This window comes from Acanthopagrus latus, chromosome 17 (genome assembly GCF_904848185.1).
Source record: "Acanthopagrus latus isolate v.2019 chromosome 17, fAcaLat1.1, whole genome shotgun sequence".
In the NCBI taxonomy this organism is placed as follows: domain Eukaryota; kingdom Metazoa; phylum Chordata; class Actinopteri; order Spariformes; family Sparidae; genus Acanthopagrus; species Acanthopagrus latus.
In genome coordinates, this window is record NC_051055.1 from 19,612,861 (window position 1) to 19,635,391 (window position 22,531).

Here is a 22,531-nt window from a genome sequence, read left to right on the forward strand (position 1 = left end):
ATTACATGGATTTCAGGATGTAGTTGATATACCAATACATTTCCATTAAGTATTTAGGATTTTCAATGTTATTGGCCAGATTACTCAAGGGTAGTAGTTCTTTTCTATAGTTAAAAATTGCAGCATATCATCACCATGCTTGAAATAAATGGCTGGGTAGAACCTTTTACTCCTAGCTCCACAAGATGGCAGTAGGCAACTCATTTATTTATACTGTACTCTTGGCCTGGTGTGGATGAGTGTGGCAGTCACATGGATTTTGCACTGATAGGGGGTGGACTGGAGAGTCTGTGTGTTGTGTGACTGAATTATGTGCCTGTCTTCTGTTTACTACAACATTAATGCCTCAAGTAAACAAAATGCTTGAGTACCACTCAGTAATCCCACCAAAATGTTTAGAAATGTGGTTCAATTCAGAATTTGACATTTCAGTGAATATTATTTTGCATTTTTGTTAACTGTAAATTCAGGACACCAACTTGTTAAGGACAACCACAATTCTGTTATTCCAAATGAGTGATCTGCTGGAAAAGAGTTGCTAAATAATTTGATATCTATATGACTGTCACCAACCACAATATCCTGTGAGGGATGTTGTTGGTGCCGCACCTTTAAGTAATTTTAAAGTCACAAGGTTGTGCATTTGCATTCAGACTGATGATAAAAACCATCTGTTATGCCTGATTATTCACACTGACTGCTATTTTGAGGTGGGGAGACAGGTGGACTTCCACATGGGTAGATTAATTTGAAAGAAAATCAAGGGTTCTCAGGACAATTAATTGAATTTGACGGCACTGTTACATTATTATCATTCTCGCTCCATTATTCACTGGAGCCTTGAGTTGGAGTCTGTCAGCCACTCAAACGTCAACTTTGCAAAGTCCCTCTCTGAAAAAACAAAAAAACAAACGGGGTGGATTCCTGCTATGTTTTTCATGTATACAGTAGACGAGACAGCCCTCGCGCTCTTTGTGTTTCGAACTGGTCTCACGCGGCAGTGGCATGCAGGGGGGGGAATCCGAGCGGGCGGGGTTTTTTTCGACCTAATTCTGTCCAATAGGAAGTCGTCGTGGGCGGAGCGCCGACCTCCCGGAGCCAATCGGAGGCGGTGCCGCGAGCGGACAGGCCTGGTCTCCGCGTGCTGGATACACGTGAGCTGGAACAGCTATTGTACGCCGGGAGGCAACGTGCTGAAGCGTTCCTCTCGCCTGAAAAAACGGCACACTCACGTTTTCTGTGGATTACAAGGAAACTGGAAAAGCCATGCTGCACTACCTGATTATTACAGAGAGGCAAGACTCTGCTTTAATGGAGATGGGCAAAGTTCTAAAATAGTGATCTTGAGCAGAATCACAAGAGTTATTTGTAATGGCCCCCTGGTGTAAAGATTGTTTCAGGTCACATCAGAGCTGACGCATTTTTTTTTTCTGTTTTTATCGCTGCTGCATACACACACTATGATCAGTCACCGTTGGTACCTGTCAGACAAAACAAACACGCTGTTCTACTCGAAGTGTGGCACGAGGGTAGGTGTGTCTCATAAATAATAAGCGGGGTCTGTTAAAGCCCGGCACCGCCCCCTTCGCGCCTCGCTCGTTTGTTCCGCGAGGCGTGACGTCACGTGAACTGCCCGTGTCCGTTCCAGCTGAGAGAGAGAGAGAGAGAGGACGGTCGGACGGACCAAACACAGTCCCAGGCTCGTGCGCCCGTGACTGGATCCACCGGATACAAAAAAAAAAGTACAGACGGAGAAAGAGGAAACGACCCCTCCTCCCCCTGCGACGGACAGCAGAGCGCGACAGCAGAGGAGACAAACACCAATACAACTTGTCATCTGACCAACACAGCCACTGCCCTCGTCGCTCTGTGTGTGTGCGTGCGTGTGTGTTCTCTCGACACACTGTTTCGACTCGGTTGTTTTGTTTTTATCGGAGACTTGATTTTTGCAACTATTTTTGGGGGGCTCTTCCTCTCATTGATCACCGGACGATATTGCGGGATATTTACTCCTTAAGTTGTAATATTTTTCTCGTCCGTGCAAGTGTCCGGATTTTACTGTCATTTTTTGTTGCCTTTTTTTATTATTATGGACAGTATTCCTACTCAGATGGTCTGAGTGTCCCTCCCACACTGGTCCACAGAGAATAACAGCCTGATCCACTTGTGCAGCTTCAGCAGCGTCAAACTGCAATGGAATATTTCGACGAGAATATTTCTACGAGGAAATAAGGAAGTCTCCATAACTGCGAGTCAAAGGTAAAAGTTGCATGCGATTCTTTTTTTGACTCGAGTTGTCAGTGTGTAATCAAAACTGCGTCATTAATTCAATGCTTAATGCGTTACAATGGTTGCTTTATTCTGCACGGGCACTTCTCAAAACTCTCTCTCTCTCTCTCTCTCTCTCTCTCTCTCTCTCTCTCTCCGCCCTCCACCCCTCCTGCACACTCACGCACAGTCACCCAGCACACTATTGGCAGGTACTCCGGTCAGTTCGTCACACCCCTTCAAAGTGCCCCAGGTGTCTCTCCGCGACCCCGACCGGTCCAGGATGTCCAGGCAGCTCACCCAGCTTCCGACCCCCGACCTCCCAGCTGGTGCAAGCCCCCAGTTTGGAACTTGCACTCAGCCTGCAGGCTCCCTCACAGGAGGGCATCTCAACTCCATGACAGGACTCAAGTCCCTCCTGCAGCACCCCATGAAGGGAGACCAACGCTTAAAAGCCCTGTGCGATGTGAAAGGTGAGGAAATTTTCTTGTTTGATGACTTAGTGCCATGTCACAATGTTGTTTATGTGTAGCAGCAGCAGCACCTTGCTTCAATATGTGCAATGACAGAGCATGAAGAAATCATTCTGGGTATGTTCCACCCACTGCTGCTCTTATTGCAATACAAAAATGTAACATAATTATATAACAAACACTAAATTTGGTCATATTTTTCTGAACAGAACTCCACACAAAAGTCTGACGCACATTCACACACTCCTGCTGCCTCCACCCTGACCCTGATGAGTAGTCACCTGGATTATAATCCCTTGCTGCGACTTCAAATTGGGATCCAGTCTACGCTGAGTGATAACGTGTTTTGGTTTAGCCGTAATGCTGCGCAGGCATGCGTCGTGGTTGCTAGGCCGTGCCAAAAACGTACCTCCATCTACTGCGAGATTTGCTCAGGAGCTTATGTATATGTTATGACAACAAACTGGTTTCGGCTCTCGCTTAATGCCGCAATTCAGCTACCATCTGGTCCATCTGTGAGTGTGTTTTTGTGTGTGATTGTGTGAGTGTGAGACTTAGCATGGTAGGGAGATTTCACCACAAGCGCCTCTTATGGATACACCTGCCACCAATATGGAGAGTTGATGTCACACCAAAGTTATTCTTTGTCATCTTCACTCTGTGCTAATACTAATCCTTCTCTTCTATCCCTGGCAGACAAAGAGAGGCTGGACCTTGATGAGGACTCATTGGGAGTGTGCCCCATGAGGAATGGCAGTGGAATAGGCACCAATGGCAGTAATGGCTGTGGAAGTGGTGGAAGTGGCACAGGTAGTTTCAACCAGTTCTTGGGGCCCCTCTTGTGGGATCGCACCCTGCCCGCCGATGGGGGCCTCTTCCAGCTTCAGTACATGGACTTGGAGGAGTTTCTGACGGAAAATGGAATGGGCAGCATGCACAACAACAACAGCTCCAGCTCGGCCCAAATCCCCTCACAGAGCTCCCAGTCAGCTGTCCCCAACCAGAGCTCCCAGTGTCTACCGCCATCATCCCCAGGCTCCACATCCTCATCACCTTCCTCCTCCACCTCTCCATCGCTCATCGGCTTGGAGGTGGCCCAGCAGCAGAGCCTCTCTGGAGGGAACGACTGTCTGCATGGTGAGTTAACTTGCATGGAACCATTTTCAGTGAAATATGAACAAGGGATGGTTTTCTCTTCAAGGTTTTTTTTTGTCCATATCAGCACAGAGCAGCAACATCATGGAAGAGGCTTGTGCAAATGTTGCAGAGTTGACAAGCCGAAAGAGACAAATTGTCCCCTGATATGAGACTAGTAGACCCTACAATTCAATAATGGGTGAGATGTAATCAAGGTTACAGGGTGGTGTGCTTACAATGTTCCCAGGGGTTCGTGAGTCAGCATTTCAACTCACACAAACACCATGGTGACCAAGCATTTCTCTGTCCTGTGGGGACGAACCGAAGGCAGGAGGTACAATCACATGGCGCGCAAATGCAAAGTCAACTTGACAGAGAAAACACGCCGAGTTTTGAAATGGCAGCTGAGCAAAACAGCCAAGACGTGGTTTTCATTTTGCAGTTGAAAAAGTTGGGCGAGGGAGAGGGGTTTGACAGCAACATGTGCAGTGAAGTCTTAAGTCTGGAGCTATGTGATGAGTCAACGTCATAGTAATGACAAAGTGGTTTGGTTCGGTTTTGGCATGTGATCTGTGTGCCGGGGTGTACAACAGAATCAGCATTCAGCCCCAGCCAATTATTTATGTACAGCAGGGTCAAAACAGTACTAGGAGAGAGAGCGAGAGAGAGAGAGAGACAGAGAGACAGAGAGACAGAGTGTGTGTGGAGTGTTTGCGGTTGCGTGTCTTTAAATCTCTTCCCACTTCACACGCCACAGCCATGTGTACGCGTCAGTACACGTGCCGAGGCTGATGAGAGTACTGGAGTGAGAGAACTAGAGGCAGGGCCAGTGGACAGGGAGGAGGAGCCCACAGGGGGAGGGCCAGGCGGAGCAACAGGAAGAGTTTCCCTGTGCTGCTGCTGCTCCTCCTGCTGCTCCTCCTGCTGCTGCTGCTGGACTTCAAACTGAACATTTGATCAACAATGAATGACATTAAGTACACTGATATCCAGACCATAATTTTATTCCGTGTTTGAACAGGGGCCTTTCCATCAGTCTATCAGTGTCAAAGTGCACATTTAATAACTCTGACATTGCATTTATATTGTTGGGTACATTTGAATTACAACCTCTCTATATAAAATACTAGACTTACTTCAAATTTGAGATCATAATTACAAGTAAATCCTCATTGATAGGGCTTTAGAATAGTATTGTGATATTTTTAGGCTGTACAGTGATAATCTATATATCTCAATGTTTTGAAATATATTTAAAAGCAGAGTGAGCATCAACATTAAATATCACAATATACTTTATACATGGCACCTTTCCCACGCTGGTGCATCAGTAGTAACCATTCTAACGTCAGCCAGCAATGATTGGTTTGACAGAGCTGAAAGAGGAAGCATCTTTAGAACAGGCTTACAGTCAAAAATAGAAAGTGATTATCTGGAGGCAAATCCCCCAACTTATATGTAAGCTTATAAAAAAATGGCCCTGCTTTCACTTGAGTTAGTACCTCAGTAAACAGTTTCCTAATGGGTTTTTGGTCTCAAGCGCTAGTTTCAAGTCTTCTTCAGTGAAAGTATTCGACAGTTGACAGTGATTGTGAAAATACTCTCACTGCCAGAGGGGCATATTTTGAAGCCTCAAGTTTGGCATTACAGCCATTGCAATGTTAACTGTTGGAGCCAGACACGACCATATTCGGATGAGAGGCTAGAGGTGGGGACATGTTAACCATTTTGAGTTGAGGTAGAAATGAAACTAGTGATTCAGACCAAAAACTCATTAAGAAGATGTGTACTGAGGTGATGAATCAAGAGAGAAGTTGGGTCATTTTTTCATATGCTGACATACACCCATACTTATTTTTGAAACCAAGTGACGTCTCCCCCTGTTGGCCATTAGAAAGAATGCAGGTTGTATTTTGGATCAATGGTCTGAGATGACTTTGCTGAAGAGTGAATAATTCTCATCAAACTTGTACTCTAATCTGTATTGTCATTAAGGTGCCCAACCCACAGCTGCTTCATCAGTAATGAATGAGGCAACACCTAACAACATATGGTCAAATTAGGTATCGCAGAAGGAGCAGGGCTACTGTTGGCCATCACAGCATCGTCAGGAATGTTGTTGTACGAGTCCTGCAATGTGTGTAGTCACATATTGGACATTTCTTCAAAAGTGAAAGCCTCCTGTTCTCTGAGGGCAGAAACACGTGGACAGAAATGAGCCAGATCAATTCAGTATGTCTGCGTTTCAAAAAGCAGGTAGAGGCAACCTCCTACCACAGGTGGGCTGAAGGCTTCAGGATTTCATTTCAACAAAAACACTTCACTGAGCACCTGCTGTGCGATTTAGGTGGCAGAGATTTTCTGGTTTTGTCATACATACAAAGGAAAATGTGCATATTTTTCTATTGTTGGTGGTACCTGGTCACCCACAGTATCCCACCAAGAGTCATTCATATTTAGACCATCTGATTATTTATCATGGGATGTGCTTGACTTTATCTTGGTTTATGAAAGCACTCTATCATTTGTTTTACTGTCATAGTGGTACATGTTGTCATGATGAAACACTTGGTTGTTGGGATTCCCTCGATAACCTGGCTGTTACACAATCACCGCTCATGTGACAGCTGCATGTATATATTACACATCCAGCAACACCCATATCACATATAGAGGACATACTGGTGCTTTTCTGCAACCAACAGTGCTCAGCATTGTGTTTTTTTTGCACATAACATTGTGTCCCTTTATATTTTTTCCTGATTAGTGTTTCCACATAGTCCGCATTAATCACCAGCCTTGTGGATCTTACAGTGCAGGTTTAGTTTAGGGCTGATGCAATCCTGTGGTCACTTCTAAGGCTGAAGGGTTGTGTTAAGTGTACATTTTATCAGATGCACTGCGTCTGACAAGCATTAGTCTGTAATTTGATAATTTTTTTTCTGACAAGAGTGCTGATTGAGCTGTGATAGGAACAGTGAGGGGTGGAGATTTGTGCTCTCACAGGGAAGGAAAGTTGGTTCAGTGAGGTGCATTGGGCCTTAAAGGGGGTGGGGTGATGTATAGCCCTATAGTGGCCCCACTTAAAGAAACTGGTTTGGAAGGGGAGGGGTAGAAAGTTACATAACATTTCCACTTTTAGACTTCTCTGTCCTGTTAAGTTCAGGATGTTGCCTGTGGTCTGCCAGAATTTGTGGCTTTGATTATTGATAATAGCCAATATCATGCACCGATTGAACTCATGTGGTTGTGATTTGTTGAAGCACACAGGAGATTGTACAGGAACGTCAGGACTGTAGTTATGTGTCTTTTAGCAGTAGTGCACACAATGAAAGATCTATTGTAACCATTCTGATGGTGTTTTTTGTTACTGCTTGTAGATGTTTAATAGATTATGTAAATTAATTCTTGATATAAAGAGTTTAGATAGAGGGGATCTGTTAAAAAATTATATTAAAAGCTACTTACTACAGTGACCTGGAACTGTATTTCTAATGTAGATGTAATGTAGTACATGTATTTGCAGGGTATACTGGCAAAATGTTCTTTAGGAGTTATGTTTTCCCTGAGGACTGTCCTGTCTTTGAAGGCAGATATAAACTCATCCTCAGGTCTTTGGAGGCAGTGAAGGGCAAAGGAATGTTGTTGGTCGTTCATAACACCAAGAAAGTAGCTCTCTGCTTCCATCTGGTGGCCATCATCGTGTAATACTGCGCGTGGTAATATTGCTGTCTCATTGAGCAGCTGCCCCATCCAAGTCTGACAGTGTTATGAATTTCAGGATAAACACAGTTGAGCGAAAAGCATGTAACACGCACTGTTCTTTGTTCGTTTAATTTTCAGGGAGTCAGACGAGTATGAACGATTCGTGTGAGTCACCCTGCTCCTCCTCCGGGTCCTCCTGTCCACCTCTGCTGACGCCCACCGGCAGCGGGCCCGATGCGGTCGGCCTGTTTGACATGGATACTTCGGACACCATGTCCAACTCCTCTGGCCAGCAGAACTTCGACAACATGAGGCACTCCTTCAGCGAAGAGGAGCTCAAGCCACAGCCGATGATCAAGAAGGCCCGCAAGATCCTGGTGCCTGACAGCTTGAAGGTGAGTCTTCAATGCAAAATGATTAAAGGAATCATAGATGAATGCATTCTGTCTTGTGGTGCTTATTTTGTCCAACCAGCTCAAACTCAGACATGATTAATTTAGAATGATGTCACAAAGAATAAAGCAGAAAGTCATCACATTTGATAAACTAAAATCAGAGAATGGTTATTATTTTTCTTGATAATGAATTTAAACAGATTATGAAAAGGGATGCACATCAACTTTTTTGTAATTGGTTATTTGTTTAAGCTCTCATTTTAAGGCACACATGACCGGATTAAAGGAAGCATACACATCTAAGAGTCAAAATTGGCAATGCGAGAGCAGAAAGAACAAACTTGAGGAAACTTTTTATCAAAATAGGCACTGACAAAAAGCCACGACTAACTTACATTATGACACATTTTTACACTATTATAACTCTTTTCGAAATAAATATCACAAGCTGATTCAGAATAAAAGCATTACATATCAACAAAGCAGGACATTAACAAACAGAAAACAAAAACAAAAGACATCTTGCATGTCCTATTTTTAAAAACTGGATGATCTAATAAGATGTACGAGGTGAAGTGGACAAATGGTGGAAAAAAACACAAAATTCTCTTTTTAAAGTGTTTGTCATTCCTCCAGTAGTCAGATGTAGTTTGTTTGCATACTTTATTTGCTCTCAGACACTAAACTCCGGACAGACCACACTGAAGGATCTGAAAGGAACATGTCCCACGCTCATTCACAGCCAAAACACCCACAATACCAAGAACAGGATAAAAGTTAGGCTGCGCAGGAGTACTACATACTTCTTCAGAAACAAGTCTGACCATTCATTGATTGTTTGATGTTGTACTTTGTTATAAAACTACTCTAATTTCCCGATTAACTGAGGTAATCAGTGTGTGGTGTCTCCGTCTGTCCCCTCAAAGGATGAGAAGTACTGGACCAGGAGATACAAGAACAACGAGGCAGCAAAGCGCTCCCGAGACGCTCGCCGCCTCAAGGAGAACCAGATTTCCGTGCGCGCCGCCTACCTGGAGCGAGAGAACGCCGCCCTCCGGCAGGAAGTGGCCGAGATACGGAAGGAACTTGGCCGCTGTCGCAACATCCTTAGTAAATACGAGAACCGTCTCGCCGACCAGTGATGATGGCGAGGAGCGAAATCAGGAGGAGGAGGAGCAAAAAAGCTGGATTAAATCTATGACTCTGAATATCTCGCAGGGTGGCACGATGGACAGAATGGGGGTGAAGAAAAATGGCGATGATGATGATGACGGTGACGAAGCTGATGATTATGATGATGAATGTATAAGACAAGGAGGAAAGTTTGTGTAATGAAGCTCAGGTGTCTTGTTTTCGTTGAGGTGTCGGCTCTTAAAAGTGAAAGACAGAGAGAAATAATTTAACAGATGAACAGATGTGACTTTTAAGAGTTTTGTTATTGGAGAATTGTATATTTTTATAATACTTAAAGAAAAAATTAGAGGGAGAGCAAATTTGGAGAATAATTTTGTATATTTTCTACATGACATAGAGATGGGGGGGCAAAGCTATGGTGAATATCTTTTTATTATAGATGAGTCCGGAGATGTTTTAACAGGTGATCAGCCATCGATGGGTATTTTTTCGACTTGATTATCGCAGTCAGGATGCAGCAGCGGGGGCGAGGACGCATGTAACAATTGTAATATAGAGAGCAAAAATGATCTTATAATCGTATAGTTCAACATTTTTGTGGATTTTACTCAAGCACTTAATTTTCCTTTTTCCTGTTTATGTTTCTGTCACCGGGAACGGGGCACGCAGAGAAAGACAAGGGGAGACACTGTGTAAACAGTCCAGCACTATCTTCAGCACTCGTCTCGTGCATTCTTCTTTTTTAATTTGCCTTTTATAGAACTTCATCCTTTCTAACTAAATTCCCAGACCTTTTTTTTTTGTTATTTGTACTTTGAGCTTAACTTTATGCGATTGGTACATCTTCCTCTAGTCCGTACTTGTATCTTTGAATCTCTAGCTCTCTTGCTCTATCCCAGCTGAGTGCTTTTAATCTGCTCTGGTGTTTTTCGTATCTTACCTAAGCTGGTGAAAGCCTGCTGTTGTGATGCCCCGGGTGACTCTGCTCTGCTCTGGATCCCTCTCTTTGAATTGTCGGGACTTTTCTCTCTCTCTTTCTCTCTCTCTTTCTCCTCTGTTTCTATAATCCAACCGCTCTATTTCTGTCTGCTCTCACTTGCAGCCAGTCCCCTCGCAGCAACGTGCAAAAACTCTCCCCGCGACGTTTTTGTCCCCATGTCTCTCTCTTTTGCGCCTCGACCGGTGCGGAGCACTTCAAATCTCAGTGTTGTAGACGTATTCTGAAAAAAAGTAACCAATCTTCCCGGTAAAACGCACATTGTTACTTTACTGTACTTTTCATGAACACACTTTAATTAGCATTATTATGGGTTGGGGGAAGAATGTTGTGTATATTGGATAGGCCTATACTATTTTGTGTATTTGATGTATTCCAGGAAATGGGTTTTAATACCCCCGTTGAGTGGAATGGTGTTAATTTCTCAGATTTCTGGGAGAAATAAAAGCCAAAATTTTCCTATGTTGATCCACAAAGCTTGTTGCTATTTAGTGCTTTTTTTCCTTACTGTTTACTCCTGTTATTACTTTTTACTGTATCTATAAATTTCTCTGTGTACCCACAACACCTACACAGGGGCATGGTACACTATGTTATGTTTCTAGGGGAAGGGATGACTAGTAATAGAGTGTGATTTTAATCCCCTTTAACGACCATGATGAATAATTACCATTTCTGCTATTATTATTGTTATGGTTATGATGATTATCCCTCTTGTTGTTGCTGTTCTATATTATCGAATGATTTTCTTTCTTTGGATGAACATTATCTGTTGCACCTTGAAACATCGTTGATCTCCAGTATTCCTCAGAAAGACTATTCAAATAGAAAAACAAACCCCTCACTGTCCGCCATTTGCATCCTGTCTCAGACCTCCAGACATCACTCGGACACTACTTCCAACCTTCTCTGAACATGGACCTCATGAGCGTGGCTCAGTAATGTGAACATGATGTTCACGTGGACTTTACCTTTCACGATGACCTCCTCTGTTCCTCCAGCGGTGTACGGACTATGCACACCATCAGTATGCTCTTTGTTGGTTTATTTCCGCCTTTATCACCTCAATCAGTGATTGTTTGCTCTCCCAACAGGATTTTAGTCTCTAATATCCTCACAGATGTGGTTGATAAATCTTTTAGTGACTCTAATTGAACTACAACTGCCCTGCTGCATCAGTGGTGTCCGTGGTGCCCAGCCCCACGTGGTGCTGGTTATTTGGATGTAGTCAAGATTTTTCCAAATACACCAATAAAAGATTGTTCTCATTCACTGCTGCTTCGCCTTTTCTCAGGTGTTTTCAGCGCATGTTTGTTGTTTTTTGAGCGGTTCTGCATGCTTCTCTTCAGATTTGTGCGCTAGTGCTTTGACAGAGAGAATGGGCAACAGAGGTCACATTTCCAGGGGAACGCTTCTTTATTTATTTACTTAAGCCTGATAACAAGACTAGAATATGCAGTGAAATGTCATGAGACCAGTTGTTTTGATAATCCTTCTTGTTTTGTTCACATTGTGTACATTCCTTTAATGGACAAAGCGACCCAAATGTGCAGTCTTGCCCAACAAAAGGCAATGCTGCTCCCCTTGGATATTTAAGGATTATTTCACGTTTCTAAATTAAATGCACCCTGAATAAAGTCCTCATGCTTAGGATGAACTCTCTAAGAGCGGCAGGTTTGATTACATAATAAAAGCACGTACTGGCCTGTAAATCAGTAATAGAGTGAAAGATATACAGGAAGTCAGAGGTCAGGGCATGACTGGATGTAAAGGAGGAGCACTCATGACTTCAGGTAAAGTCCATCAATTTCCTCCGGTTGTTAGCACTTCCTGTTTATTTGGTGTGCGTGTGCACATGTCATCCCCTTTATCTGCTGTCTCAACAGAAATGGGTGAAAGGTCCTTCAGAATGGAATTTTCCTGAAATCTCTCCTTCCCAACGCGAACCAGATGTGTGCTCCTGGGCTCTGCCCCCGTCCACTTCTCCCCCCATGTCCCCCCACCACCGAAGCCACCCCCACCCCACCCTCTGCCTCTCACTCCCTCCCAACCGTTGTTCCCCCTTTCCTTAAATTGCCGTGTCTGTGCGTCCCTCCCTCATATCGTCTGAGGCCTGGCTTCAAGGATGGACTGTGCACTGCTGCTGCTGTCCCTGTGGGCTCTGACTGGAACCGTGTCCCTGCAGGCTCCAGGTAAGCCCTCTGACTGCGTTCATCCCTCACACCTGATAGATGTCACTGAACGCTGCACATACAATAAACACAGCACTAAATGAGCCTTTCCCCTGTGTGCATAGCTGCTCTGTAGATTGTATTCTAAAATAAAGACAATCATGGCTGAGGACTGTGCAATTAATCTGTCGTACAGCTGCGCTCACTTGCCATCAGGACCTTAAAATGCAAGTGCATGACTTCTGCAAAGACTGTGCAATATATGTGTGTGCATTTTGAAAAATAACCAATGGTGTTTATACTGGATTAAAAAATGTCCCTAGCCTCAATTGCCAAAAAATCCAGATTGCTAAATTGCTTTTTTAAAAAAAAGAATGTAATAAATGTAATAAAAAGAACTGCCAATTTAAAACATGCAGAGGTGACAAAGTACAAATAGTAGTACAGTATCTCTGCTCAAGTCAAAGTAAAAAAATATGAGTGTGAAATGCACTCAAAGTAAAAAGGATCCCTCTGATGGACATTTTTACTGGTCATTTCTGTGCAAAGCTAGCTGAACCTCACATCACATCACACGTCATATTCATTTTAAAGGCGGAATAAGTAGGATTTGTCTGAGCTGTTCGTGAAACACACCAGAAAGATTGATTGTTGAGTCTTCTTCCATGGACGTCAAATACGGACGTTCTGTGTCGGTAAAGCACCTTAAATTAGAATAACTCCCCTCAAATGCTTTAAAGCTCATGTAAAGAGCATGCTTTCAAGAAACAAGAAGTAACAGCAGAAAGTTGTCACAAAAATAAATACTCAAGTAAAGTAGAGATACCTGAAAAATCTACTTAAGAACAATGGAGAATTACTGTCTCTTAGTTTCCTGCCACCTCTGAAAACATGTCCCATCTTTATCTCCATGAAATTCTTCCTTTTATGTGATCGTATCTTATATCAGGTGTAATGGGATCATTTTAACTTGAAAGTAGGATTAAAAATCATATTGAGTCTTTGCAGTGTTTAAATGCAGACATCTCTGCAGGATCATCTCTGAACATTTTCACACACACACCTTCATTCGGATTCTCCGTCCTCCATACTTAAGATGTGCAGCCATTACTTATATTCCATGTATGTACTGTACACTGTGTCTCCAGGAATGCTGCACATGTGTGTTGACATGTGCGTTGGGCAGAGTGAATACAGTGGTCCACATGTTTTCATTCTGAGAGATGAAAACTGGGGGAACCCTGTCGAATGCCCCCCTTTTTCCTCCCCCCCGCTCGTCCCCCTCAAATGTTCTGGACGTTGAGGGTGTGTTGATGTTGGCGTCCAATGTAATTTAAGTTTATGACGTGTGATGGGATGCATATGGAGAAGTGAGGGAAACGAGGAGGTGTTGTTACAATACTCTATATAACGCCTATAGAAAAATACTGCTCAGACAGCATTTCGAGACAAAGTTACTCCGCTGAGAAAAACCCCCTCAAAAAAACTACTCACAGCACAGTCACTTTTCTAGAAAACAAGATTGATAGTTGAATAGCAAAGAGTGATAAAGGCTGCCATTTAAATACTTACTTATCTGGCAACCTAGGTGGCAAATGTTTGCCCGGCCACCCACGTTGAATGTCCTCTCCTCCCAACACAAAAACAAAGCAGAGCTGGCAAACAAAATCTCAATTGCGGCCCTCAGCATTTACGTGTCTCGTTTTTTTTTTTGGTATGTTTTTTTTAATTTTCGTTTTTTCTCTTTTTACAAGGGGCCGTAAAAAGAGTGTGAAGGTGAAGGTGTGATTGTGTGTGTGGTGTCACAACAGGGTCGTGTCCAGAGAGACTCCTGGGAGAGGAGAGGAGGAGGACGTGCCCTCGGCCCTGCAAAGCTGACAGAGACTGTGGCAACAAACGGCAGTGTCTGTGTGACGGCCAGTGTGGTCTCAGCTGTGTGGCTCCAGGTAACCATTTGGGTGCATGTGTGTTTGTGTGCGTGTGTGTGTGTGTGTGCCCTTGGTAGTCACTTTGAGCACCACTGTGGGGTCAGCCATAAAATGTGTTTATGTGTGTGTGTGTTTATTCACAGCTGTGCCAACATACATCTGTGTGTGTTTTTCCTGGAGGATAAAATAAAAGCCTTGCTCATGCACAAAATGTGAGGGCTGAACACAAGCTTGTCATTATGCTTGTGCACTGTAAAAAAAAAAAAAAGGGGGGGGGGGCAGTGTGCATGGATCCAGTAGGTTATACAACCTCATTAGTGGTTTTTAGAGCAAAGTGTTTAATTTGCATTATACAAGGAACAATCCAGCACAGTCTGACGATTGTTTGCTTCTCTCCTCAGGTCGAACTTGTCCCTGGCCTTTACCCCCCAGTGAAAACTCAGTGGTTCGCCTCCTCTCTCCCACTCAGTCCTTTTCTGCCCTGCTTGAAGTGCGCTGCAAGCCCGGATTCACGTTGCCCAGCGGCTTGGATGTCACTATTCGCCGTTGTCAAGGTGACCGACAGTGGAGCGGGGATGAGCCCATCTGCACAGGTGGGTTTGAATTCAGCAGAGAAATGTTCATTCTCGCATTCATGCTCTTGTTGTTTTAAAACGGGGACCTCACACCACAGGTAATGCACATCTGGAGGAATGCTGCTATGTTAAATATTCTTTCTCTTATTTAACAGAAGCATCAGCAGGTCACCTCATGTGAGTGTGCACAGTTCGTGTGTTCACATCAACGGAGTCAATTGTTTTTAGGGGTTTATTTATTGGGTTTATGCAAGTCAGTCAGTCAAACAGGCAGACAGACAGACAGATAGAGATAGAGAGATATTGTGATTGTGCCGACTGAGACATTGCACAACTGGGGCCTATTCTCATTGCCATGGCAACCAGAGCTTCAGTTGTTCATACTGGCTGTCTGCAGATCTCACTGGTGAACTGCTGATACGTTTAAATAGAGGGACACTAAACATACACATGCATGTGTGTTCGTGAAAATCACATGGATGTATATGCATTTATGTGTGCTATTTGTGTGTGCGCCACGGCACAGAAAAGTTTTGTTTTTCATAGTTTGTGGTGCTATTATAATAACTTGCATTATGTAGTCTACTGTAAGACAACATTAGATTGAAATGTGTTTATAAGAAAAGAAAAGAAGAGAAGAGAAAAGAAAAGAAAAGAAAAGAAAAGAAGGAAACTCTTGTGCCAGACTTTAGAATCAAAGGATAAAATGCAACAAAAAACATCAGAATGAAACAGGACATGCTGACATCAATGCCTTACAGAATAACAATAAAAATACAAACACAAAAATAAGTACTCTGTAAAAAACTAAAAAGAGAGTATATATATATTATAATATTATATACAATATTACTGAAGAGTAATACAAAGTAATATTATATCTAATATTGAAAGTGATATCGTTTTGTTGTTTGAAGGTGCAATATGTAAGAATAAGCCACCTGGCAAATTTACACTTTAAACAAATCGCGGTCAAAAATCATAGTAACTGCTAACTGTAACTGCTGTCAGCTAGTTAGCTCAGTTAGCTCAGTTAGATGTGTAGCTGTGTAGTTAATGTCTAGAGCTCGGGGACCAGAGGGGCCAGGGAAAACTAGCTAGCATGCTAACTTTAGTTGATATCACCACAACACAATACATAGATATCATAACATCTAAACTGCTATTTCCTCTCTTTCTCTTCCTAGTGATTGTTTTAATTGAAGGTACTTTTAAAGTTGCCCCATGAGAAATTCATCCCAAATATACTATACTGTATGAACCCAAATGACAGCCTCTTGAACACAGTTTATCTGATCACTATGAGCTTCACTCATGTTGTGTCTGATCTTGTGATGTGTTACAGCTCCTCTGCAATCTCTTTATTGACCTTAAACTGACATGTGACCACCAGGGCTGCTTTAAAAATGTGCCTACTTTACACAGGCTGCAGACAGAGCAAATCTGTAATCACATTTAAACAAATGCACGAGCAGCTGAAGTCAATTCTTCAAGAAACAACAGAGGGCTTTCCAGTGATTACAAGTTACAAAGTACCACTGTGCCCCGACAGTCTTAAACATTTGTTCTCTCTGTCGCTCTAAATATAGAACAAAAATGATAAATCTGAATATGTAGCTCTCAAAAGACAAAATGTTCTTGACTGCTGTGCAGCCTTATTACTTCTACCGCTGTGCTGCAAGGCTGCACAGCGGTACATTAAGTAATGCCGTCAATTCCTCCTTGTATCTCGACACATCTCATCATACAGCACCTGCAAATGTGTTTTTTGCATATCGCTTGAAAAAAAACAACGAAAAAACAATGCAATTCAACTTTAAAAGGAACCTGGAGCTCCAGTAAACATGCTTTCTGAGGAATCCTCCACCCAGCTGGGTCCCTGTGTCACCCTCGAGAGTTTTTTTTTGCATCTTTACAAAAGATGTGAAATAAGGATACGATTATCAGCTCTCTCTCGTAGTGTATCCTCCTGCTGAGAGACGGGCAGAAGGTAGGTGGGCTTTGAACGTGTGAGAGCGTTTGTATTGTGTGTCCTTTGCATGTGTGAGTCGAGCTCCTTCATGCCTGTTGAGAGGCAGTGGGCGGCAGATCACTGTCAAAGTGGCACCGAGCTGCGTGCACATGGTGTGAGTGTGAGCGAGCGCCAGAGAGTGTGTGTGTTCGTGGCGGAGAGATAGAGAGGTAGATTTTTTTTTTTTTTTCCCCGTATACATTAGATGTGTATGTGTGGGGGGGCGGATTGCAGATGTGTTACAGAGTTTGTGTGTGTTAGTGTTAGTGTGTGTGTGTGTGTGTGTGTGTGTGTGTGTGTGTGTGTGTGGGCGACATCACAGTCAGGAGAGTCAGAGAGCTCTCTTGCTCACGCTGCTCCAGGCCTTTCTGTTCCCTGTTCTCCTCTCCTCTGCTCTCATCCTCTTTTCCTCTCATCTCCTTCTCCTCTCATCCTCTTCCATCTGAGGCCTCTGATAAGGTCTCTCTCTACAATGGGAGCCAAGGACATGCATGCAGCTCCAGGCTATTTAGTTTTGTGCCGTGTGCATGCATCTGTGTGCATGGTGTTTTTTGGGGGTGGGTAAAACAGAGTAAAATCACAACCTTTACATCTTCGTCTCGATCAGATTGCTGCACATCTAACACGGTGGCTCATTCAAAATGACTGTGTGATCATTTAGAAAAAATAAATAAAAGATGAATTTGATGTACCTGCTTCGTAGCAGTTTGGTGCTGCAGCCTGTGTGGGTGGCAGCAGTACGAAGCAGAAGAAGGGGCGATATATGAAAACAGAACTCGGCTTCGGGCTCTCATCCACAGCCAAACAGACGCGTAACTCTCCCTCTCCCTCAGGTCCCTTTGCATTCTTATATTAACGTTTCTCTGGCTTCAGATACCTAAGACAGCCCTCAGGCAAGAGCTGTCTCTGCCTTTTTCAAAGCCGTGCTCAGCTCCGAAACCCCGCGCTTGATGGAGCCCGGGTCACTCCAACCTCTCTCCAAGCACCACTCTTGATATTTATATTTCCACGAGCGTGAGGTACTCAAACATCCAGGAAAGAACAGTGCCAGGTGTTATACAATCACAGATATAGCTGTGAGATCGGAGAGAGGTGTGGGGCGGCGATTTACCTGCTCATCGAACTTTGATTTATTACCTAAGACGGGTTGTTGTAACTTAAATAGAACAAGACATTGGGTGAAACGCCTCTGTGGGTCACAAACTAAATACAAACCTCGGTTAATACAAGTCAAATGAGGTAGCAGGACGGACATTTTACCTCGGTCCATCCGCTCTTCCCTTCTTTCACGTTGTCATGTTTCCTTTAATCCTTCTTTCCTTCTCTTCTTGCTAATGGATGTTACCTGTAAAGTCCCGTCATCATGCAACAGTTACACACTGATTCCAGTGTGTTTTCTGTGTTTGTGTGTGTAATTGTACGAATGTATTGAGACCCATTTACTTTCTTCTGCACACAGGGTGTTGCTGCATTTCAGTCTTTACACACATTACTGTCATGAGAGGGAAGTGATGGGAGAAGTATTCAGTTATAGTTTTATATACTTTTGGAAACCCTTATAAGCAGTATAAAAACATGATTTACAACACATTCAAGTAAGTAAGTGCATCAGTGTGATTTTAATCACTTTACTGTGCTGTTGGAAGTATTTCATAAGTTTGTAGGTTTCCTATGTACTCTCTTAAAGGAGACTATTTTCTTTTTCCCCCAGTGTGTTATTTATGCTCTGTTGCACGTAAAAGATCTTGAGACGTCAAAAGGTCAATGTTCGCATCAACGGAAGCTCCTGTCTCCCACAGAAAACACTGCTCCTGAAACGCCTCTTCAGTAGTCCTTCCTTTAATTCTGCACCTTTGTCACCCTGTTGAACATTTGCATAATTAACTGCTCTGTTCTTGTTAGTGAGGCAGGGTCAGGCATGTGTGAGCTGAGCAATCAGAGCGGGGTGCCTTAAAGAGACAGGAGCCAGACAGAGGGCGAATACAGTGCTGCAACTGGCTGGACAGTCTGAGAAAACTGATGTGATTTTTTTTGCATCAAAGCATTATTTTTTGATTTTTATATTTTATAGAAATTGGCGAAATTTTAGTTCTACTTTTGAATTCCCTTGCAATATGTTTTCCGCTGCTCTTGTTGTATATGAGTAAATGTACACTACATGATAATCTTACAATTTTCATACTGCAGTGTACCTTGAGTGCAGTATATTGCTGCAACCCTACCAGTATTATAATATTTGCATTTGAGTTTTAGGAGAAGTGAGGAAAATGAAGCAGTATCAAGTGCAAGCACTTCAAAACTGTACTTGAGTACAGCGCTTGAGTAAATGTACCTCTGCTATGTGGGGATGGAATTTTTTTTGGTTGAAGAATTGGCATAAAAGCAACAAACAAAAGGTTGGTCTGTTTTTCACTTGGCTTGGGTATTTTTTCTTCAATGCAGCACTTGCGTTGGAGTATTTCTGCGGTGTGGTGCTGCTACTTCTTACTTAAAAAAATAAAAAATAAAAAATCTTTGAACCCTCTGTTCTGCTAGGACCTTCAGAGGATGAGTCACCAGAACCTGCCGCTGCCCGAACCTGCCCTCTGCCTGAGGAAGTCACCGACACCTTCAGCATCCAGGGTGACGCCACAGTCGGAACATCCATCCGCTACAGCTGCCTGTCTGGGTGAGAGAAGGATGGGGGTGGGGGGTTTGGGGGGGGTGGGGTGGGGGGGGGGTTGGGGTCATGGAGTGTGTAGGCAGAGGCTCTGAAAACCTGAAATGATGTGAAGGTAGAAATGGAGGAAGTGAGAAGACGGGGATGGAGTGTGAAGAAGAAGTGGTGGTGGTGGGGGGGCTTGGTTACAGGAGAGGTGTTGGGGAACGACGGATGATGGGCGATGAATGGCAGGGAATTCATTTTGATCTCCCAGCTGACGATCCCTCCATTGAGCTAACTGGGTCATTACAGTCTAATCTTGTATTGACTCCCCTTTACACACTGACTCATCCGCAGGATAAGATGAGCCTGAGTGTATGTGTCAGCCAGAACTGTGCGCACAACATTTAGACACTGTGAAAGAGAGGCAGAGTGGAAAAAAGGGAATCATTTACACCTTTTTCATCACTTTTATTTAGACGGCGCTCCTCAGCTGTCAATACTGTACTTGTCACATGGCCATCTGTCTCCATCACTCTCTCCCTTCTCTCCTGCAGGGCGGATATCGTGGGGAGCAGTGAAAATTTCTGCCAGGATAATCAGACCTGGCAGTATCCTCACCCCATCTGTAAAAGTAAGTGTGCAGCTGTGTGTTTTAGCCCTGGCCGTGTGTGTGTGATGCTTCGACCTCATGCATCTTTCAAGGTTAGCCGGAGAGGAAGACGGAGCGGTTGTTGGTCGGTCCGAGATACCTGCACGTGTTTGCTGTGAAGGGATGACATGCCTTTTTTGTGTTCATGTGCTCGTGTGTGTGCACGTTAAAAAAAGAGTGAATCAAAGAAGGCGACTGACAGAAACACACAAACCTCTACAGTGGTCTTTATCGAGATCTACTGCTCTGTCTCATGGTGCTTTTCTGCCATCTTGTGGCCACATGTGGGATGGCATGGCCTGCTCCACAGACCGCACTCCAAGGAATGACCCTGGTTTCTGTTGAAACAAAATAGAGATGAGACCAACAAAAGAAGGACTGGACATGGTTGTAGTTTCAAGCTCTCTGTCTCCACTTGTCTCCTGAATGATCTGCTCCTCTCGCTCTTTCAGAAGTGTACTGCCAGCCTCCTCCAGACGTGGAGCAGGGCTACGTGGTGGCCGTCCAGAAGACGGAATATGAAGTCGGCTTTGACATCCACTACCTCTGTAAAAAGAACTTCCTGTTGGACGGACCGCAGAAGGTCACCTGCCTGTCGAATGGCAGCTGGAGTGCATCGCCTCCATACTGCAGAGGTGAGGGATGTTTCAGAAGGACACTCAAGAAATAAGGGCCCGGTGGACCGATATTAACTACTGATATTGGCTCATCACAGATTAGTTTGAGCGTAAATGTTGTCCAGTATGTGCCGATAATAGTAATTATTTAGAGGTTTCGGACTGCAGATTGTATAAATGTGGAGAATCTGACAAATTGTTATAATTTCACTGCCCTACTCGATCTGCAAATGAAAATAAAATGGATATTGAAAACATACAGGTGAAACAACATTTTCAATAGCCCATTAGCTTCTGTTAGCATTCAACCTCTTCCTAGCTAAATGTATTGTTTGATGGCATAACATGCTAAGATAGACAGGCATAAATGCATCTTAAACTCTCAGCAACATATTTAATTCAGCCTGGAACAAAAACCGCACTGGATGTAATCAAACAGTCACTTCAGCTAGGAAGTGGCTGAACGCTAACATTAGCCACTGGGCTATCAAATGTGTCCTTTTACTTGAAATATGGCCCGATGTCCTGCGGATTTTGGCTCTCCATCATCTTTCTTAGTTGATGTGCTGACATGATATGTTTTTATCAGAATCCCTACGTTTTTCACGACTTGCAACCTGGAACACAGCAGCATCACATGTTCTCAGTCTGGATATGACATCAGATCAAAATGGCCGCTGTGTGACTAAAGTCTTACGTGTCTCTATCACAAGTGTTTATTTACCACATTTGAGGGATCATTGCAACAAAAAAAAGTTTTTGTATGTATTAAAGAATATCATCCGAGAGATACTGTGATATCGTAATATTGTTATCGACATCTGGCCCCAAATAGCCAGTATCATATTATGTATGGGTTTGATGCATTTCATTATGGATGTTTGTAGATACTTACACACAAATCATTATGTGTATGATGCTAACTTTCTACTTTCACACCCTGTTGATCATTTGCACAGCTCGCTGTCTCATCCCCGCTGCGCGAAGCCGTGTGGTGATTGGTGGAGTGAAGCGCTGGCCATTTGACGTGACAGACGGCGTGGTTCCTCACGGGGAAGATGTGATATTCTTCTGCAAGCACCCTCGCAAGCAGTGCAGCCTCACCGCGAACCAGACCTGCTTTGACGGAGAGCTGCAGCCACCAAGCTGCTACCTCGGTAAAACCCAGACCACGGAGACACGCAGGCCGCCCGTCTCAGAACATGACAGACGGGTTGAGACTTTTTGCAATATTGATGCACCTTTTTTCTTTATTTTTCAGAGCCCACGTGGTTGCAGTTTAAACTCTTCCCTCACCGGCTGGTCTCAGAGATTGAAGCGTGTGAGCCTGGTGATGTGGAGTGATGACCCGGATGCGTGACCTCGACCTGTCCGACACTCATTAAACCGTTCCTGACTCACACCAGCAGCATCCATCGCCTGCAGCGGTTGTCCTTTCTCCACTCTGCAGCTTTCTGCTTCCACTATCTATGCAACGATTGCGACGCTGACACATTGTTGTGGATCAGCGGGCTAAGCTGTCTATCCTGTGCTCGTGGCCCCCGCTCTCACCCTCTCCGAACTGCGGGGCATAATTATAATCTGCAAAATCCTCTCAAGTATTACTCCAACGCTCCTCCTGCTCGAGCGCACTGTAGATGTATATTTGATGCATAAACACATGCTACGTGATGATACCTCCCTGTAAATGACTCTGTGATGTCTCACTGTGTGATCTCTGTTTGAGCGTGACGCACCAAGTTCTCGAGGCTTGTAAGTGTTCATTTGGAATAAAGTAAAGTACAAAAAAACACACACAAAAAAAAACAACAAAAAAACATGCAGTTG

At 43.7% G+C, this 22,531-nt stretch overlaps 2 protein-coding genes across 4 annotated transcripts; both read left to right on the top strand.

Annotated features, from left to right (window-relative positions):
* Positions 1-1,071: 1,071 nt before the first annotated feature.
* dbpb (D site albumin promoter binding protein b) lies at positions 1,072-11,381 on the top strand. Of its 3 annotated transcripts, none has more exons than XM_037074752.1 (5): positions 1,072-2,259; positions 2,459-2,741; positions 3,438-3,878; positions 7,722-7,978; positions 8,875-11,381. In XM_037074752.1, exons 2-5 carry the CDS (start codon positions 2,552-2,554, stop codon positions 9,118-9,120), a joined length of 1,134 nt encoding a protein of 377 aa, XP_036930647.1. In that variant the 5' UTR covers positions 1,072-2,259; positions 2,459-2,551; the 3' UTR covers positions 9,121-11,381. The 3 variants fall into 3 exon arrangements, with proteins under 3 accessions (XP_036930647.1, XP_036930648.1, XP_036930649.1); XM_037074753.1 differs by having other exon boundaries at positions 1,082-2,259; positions 8,905-11,381; XM_037074754.1 differs by lacking the exon at positions 1,072-2,259 and having other exon boundaries at positions 2,598-2,858; positions 2,951-3,878.
* A 795-nt stretch (positions 11,382-12,176) lies between these two features.
* Positions 12,177-22,521, top strand: ntd5 (ntl-dependent gene 5). Its single transcript, XM_037074755.1, has 8 exons — positions 12,177-12,301; positions 14,092-14,226; positions 14,610-14,801; positions 19,330-19,462; positions 19,993-20,069; positions 20,540-20,722; positions 21,664-21,861; positions 21,966-22,521. Exons 1-8 carry the CDS (start codon positions 12,235-12,237, stop codon positions 22,046-22,048), a joined length of 1,068 nt encoding a protein of 355 aa, XP_036930650.1. The 5' UTR covers positions 12,177-12,234; the 3' UTR covers positions 22,049-22,521.
* Positions 22,522-22,531: the final 10 nt, after the last annotated feature.

Coding starts and splice junctions, on each gene's coding strand:
- ntd5 (XM_037074755.1), top strand. CDS start 12,235: ATGGACTGTGCACTGCTGCTGCTGTCCCTGTGGGCTCTGACTGGAACC. Junction 19,463..19,992: donor CGCTACAGCTGCCTGTCTGG/GTGAGAGAAGGA, acceptor TCTCTCCTGCAG/GGCGGATATCGTGGGGAGCA. Junction 21,862..21,965: donor GCCACCAAGCTGCTACCTCG/GTAAAACCCAGA, acceptor TTTATTTTTCAG/AGCCCACGTGGTTGCAGTTT.
- dbpb (XM_037074752.1), top strand. CDS start 2,552: ATGTCCAGGCAGCTCACCCAGCTTCCGACCCCCGACCTCCCAGCTGGT. Junction 2,742..3,437: donor AGCCCTGTGCGATGTGAAAG/GTGAGGAAATTT, acceptor TATCCCTGGCAG/ACAAAGAGAGGCTGGACCTT. Junction 7,979..8,874: donor TGGTGCCTGACAGCTTGAAG/GTGAGTCTTCAA, acceptor TGAGGTAATCAG/TGTGTGGTGTCTCCGTCTGT.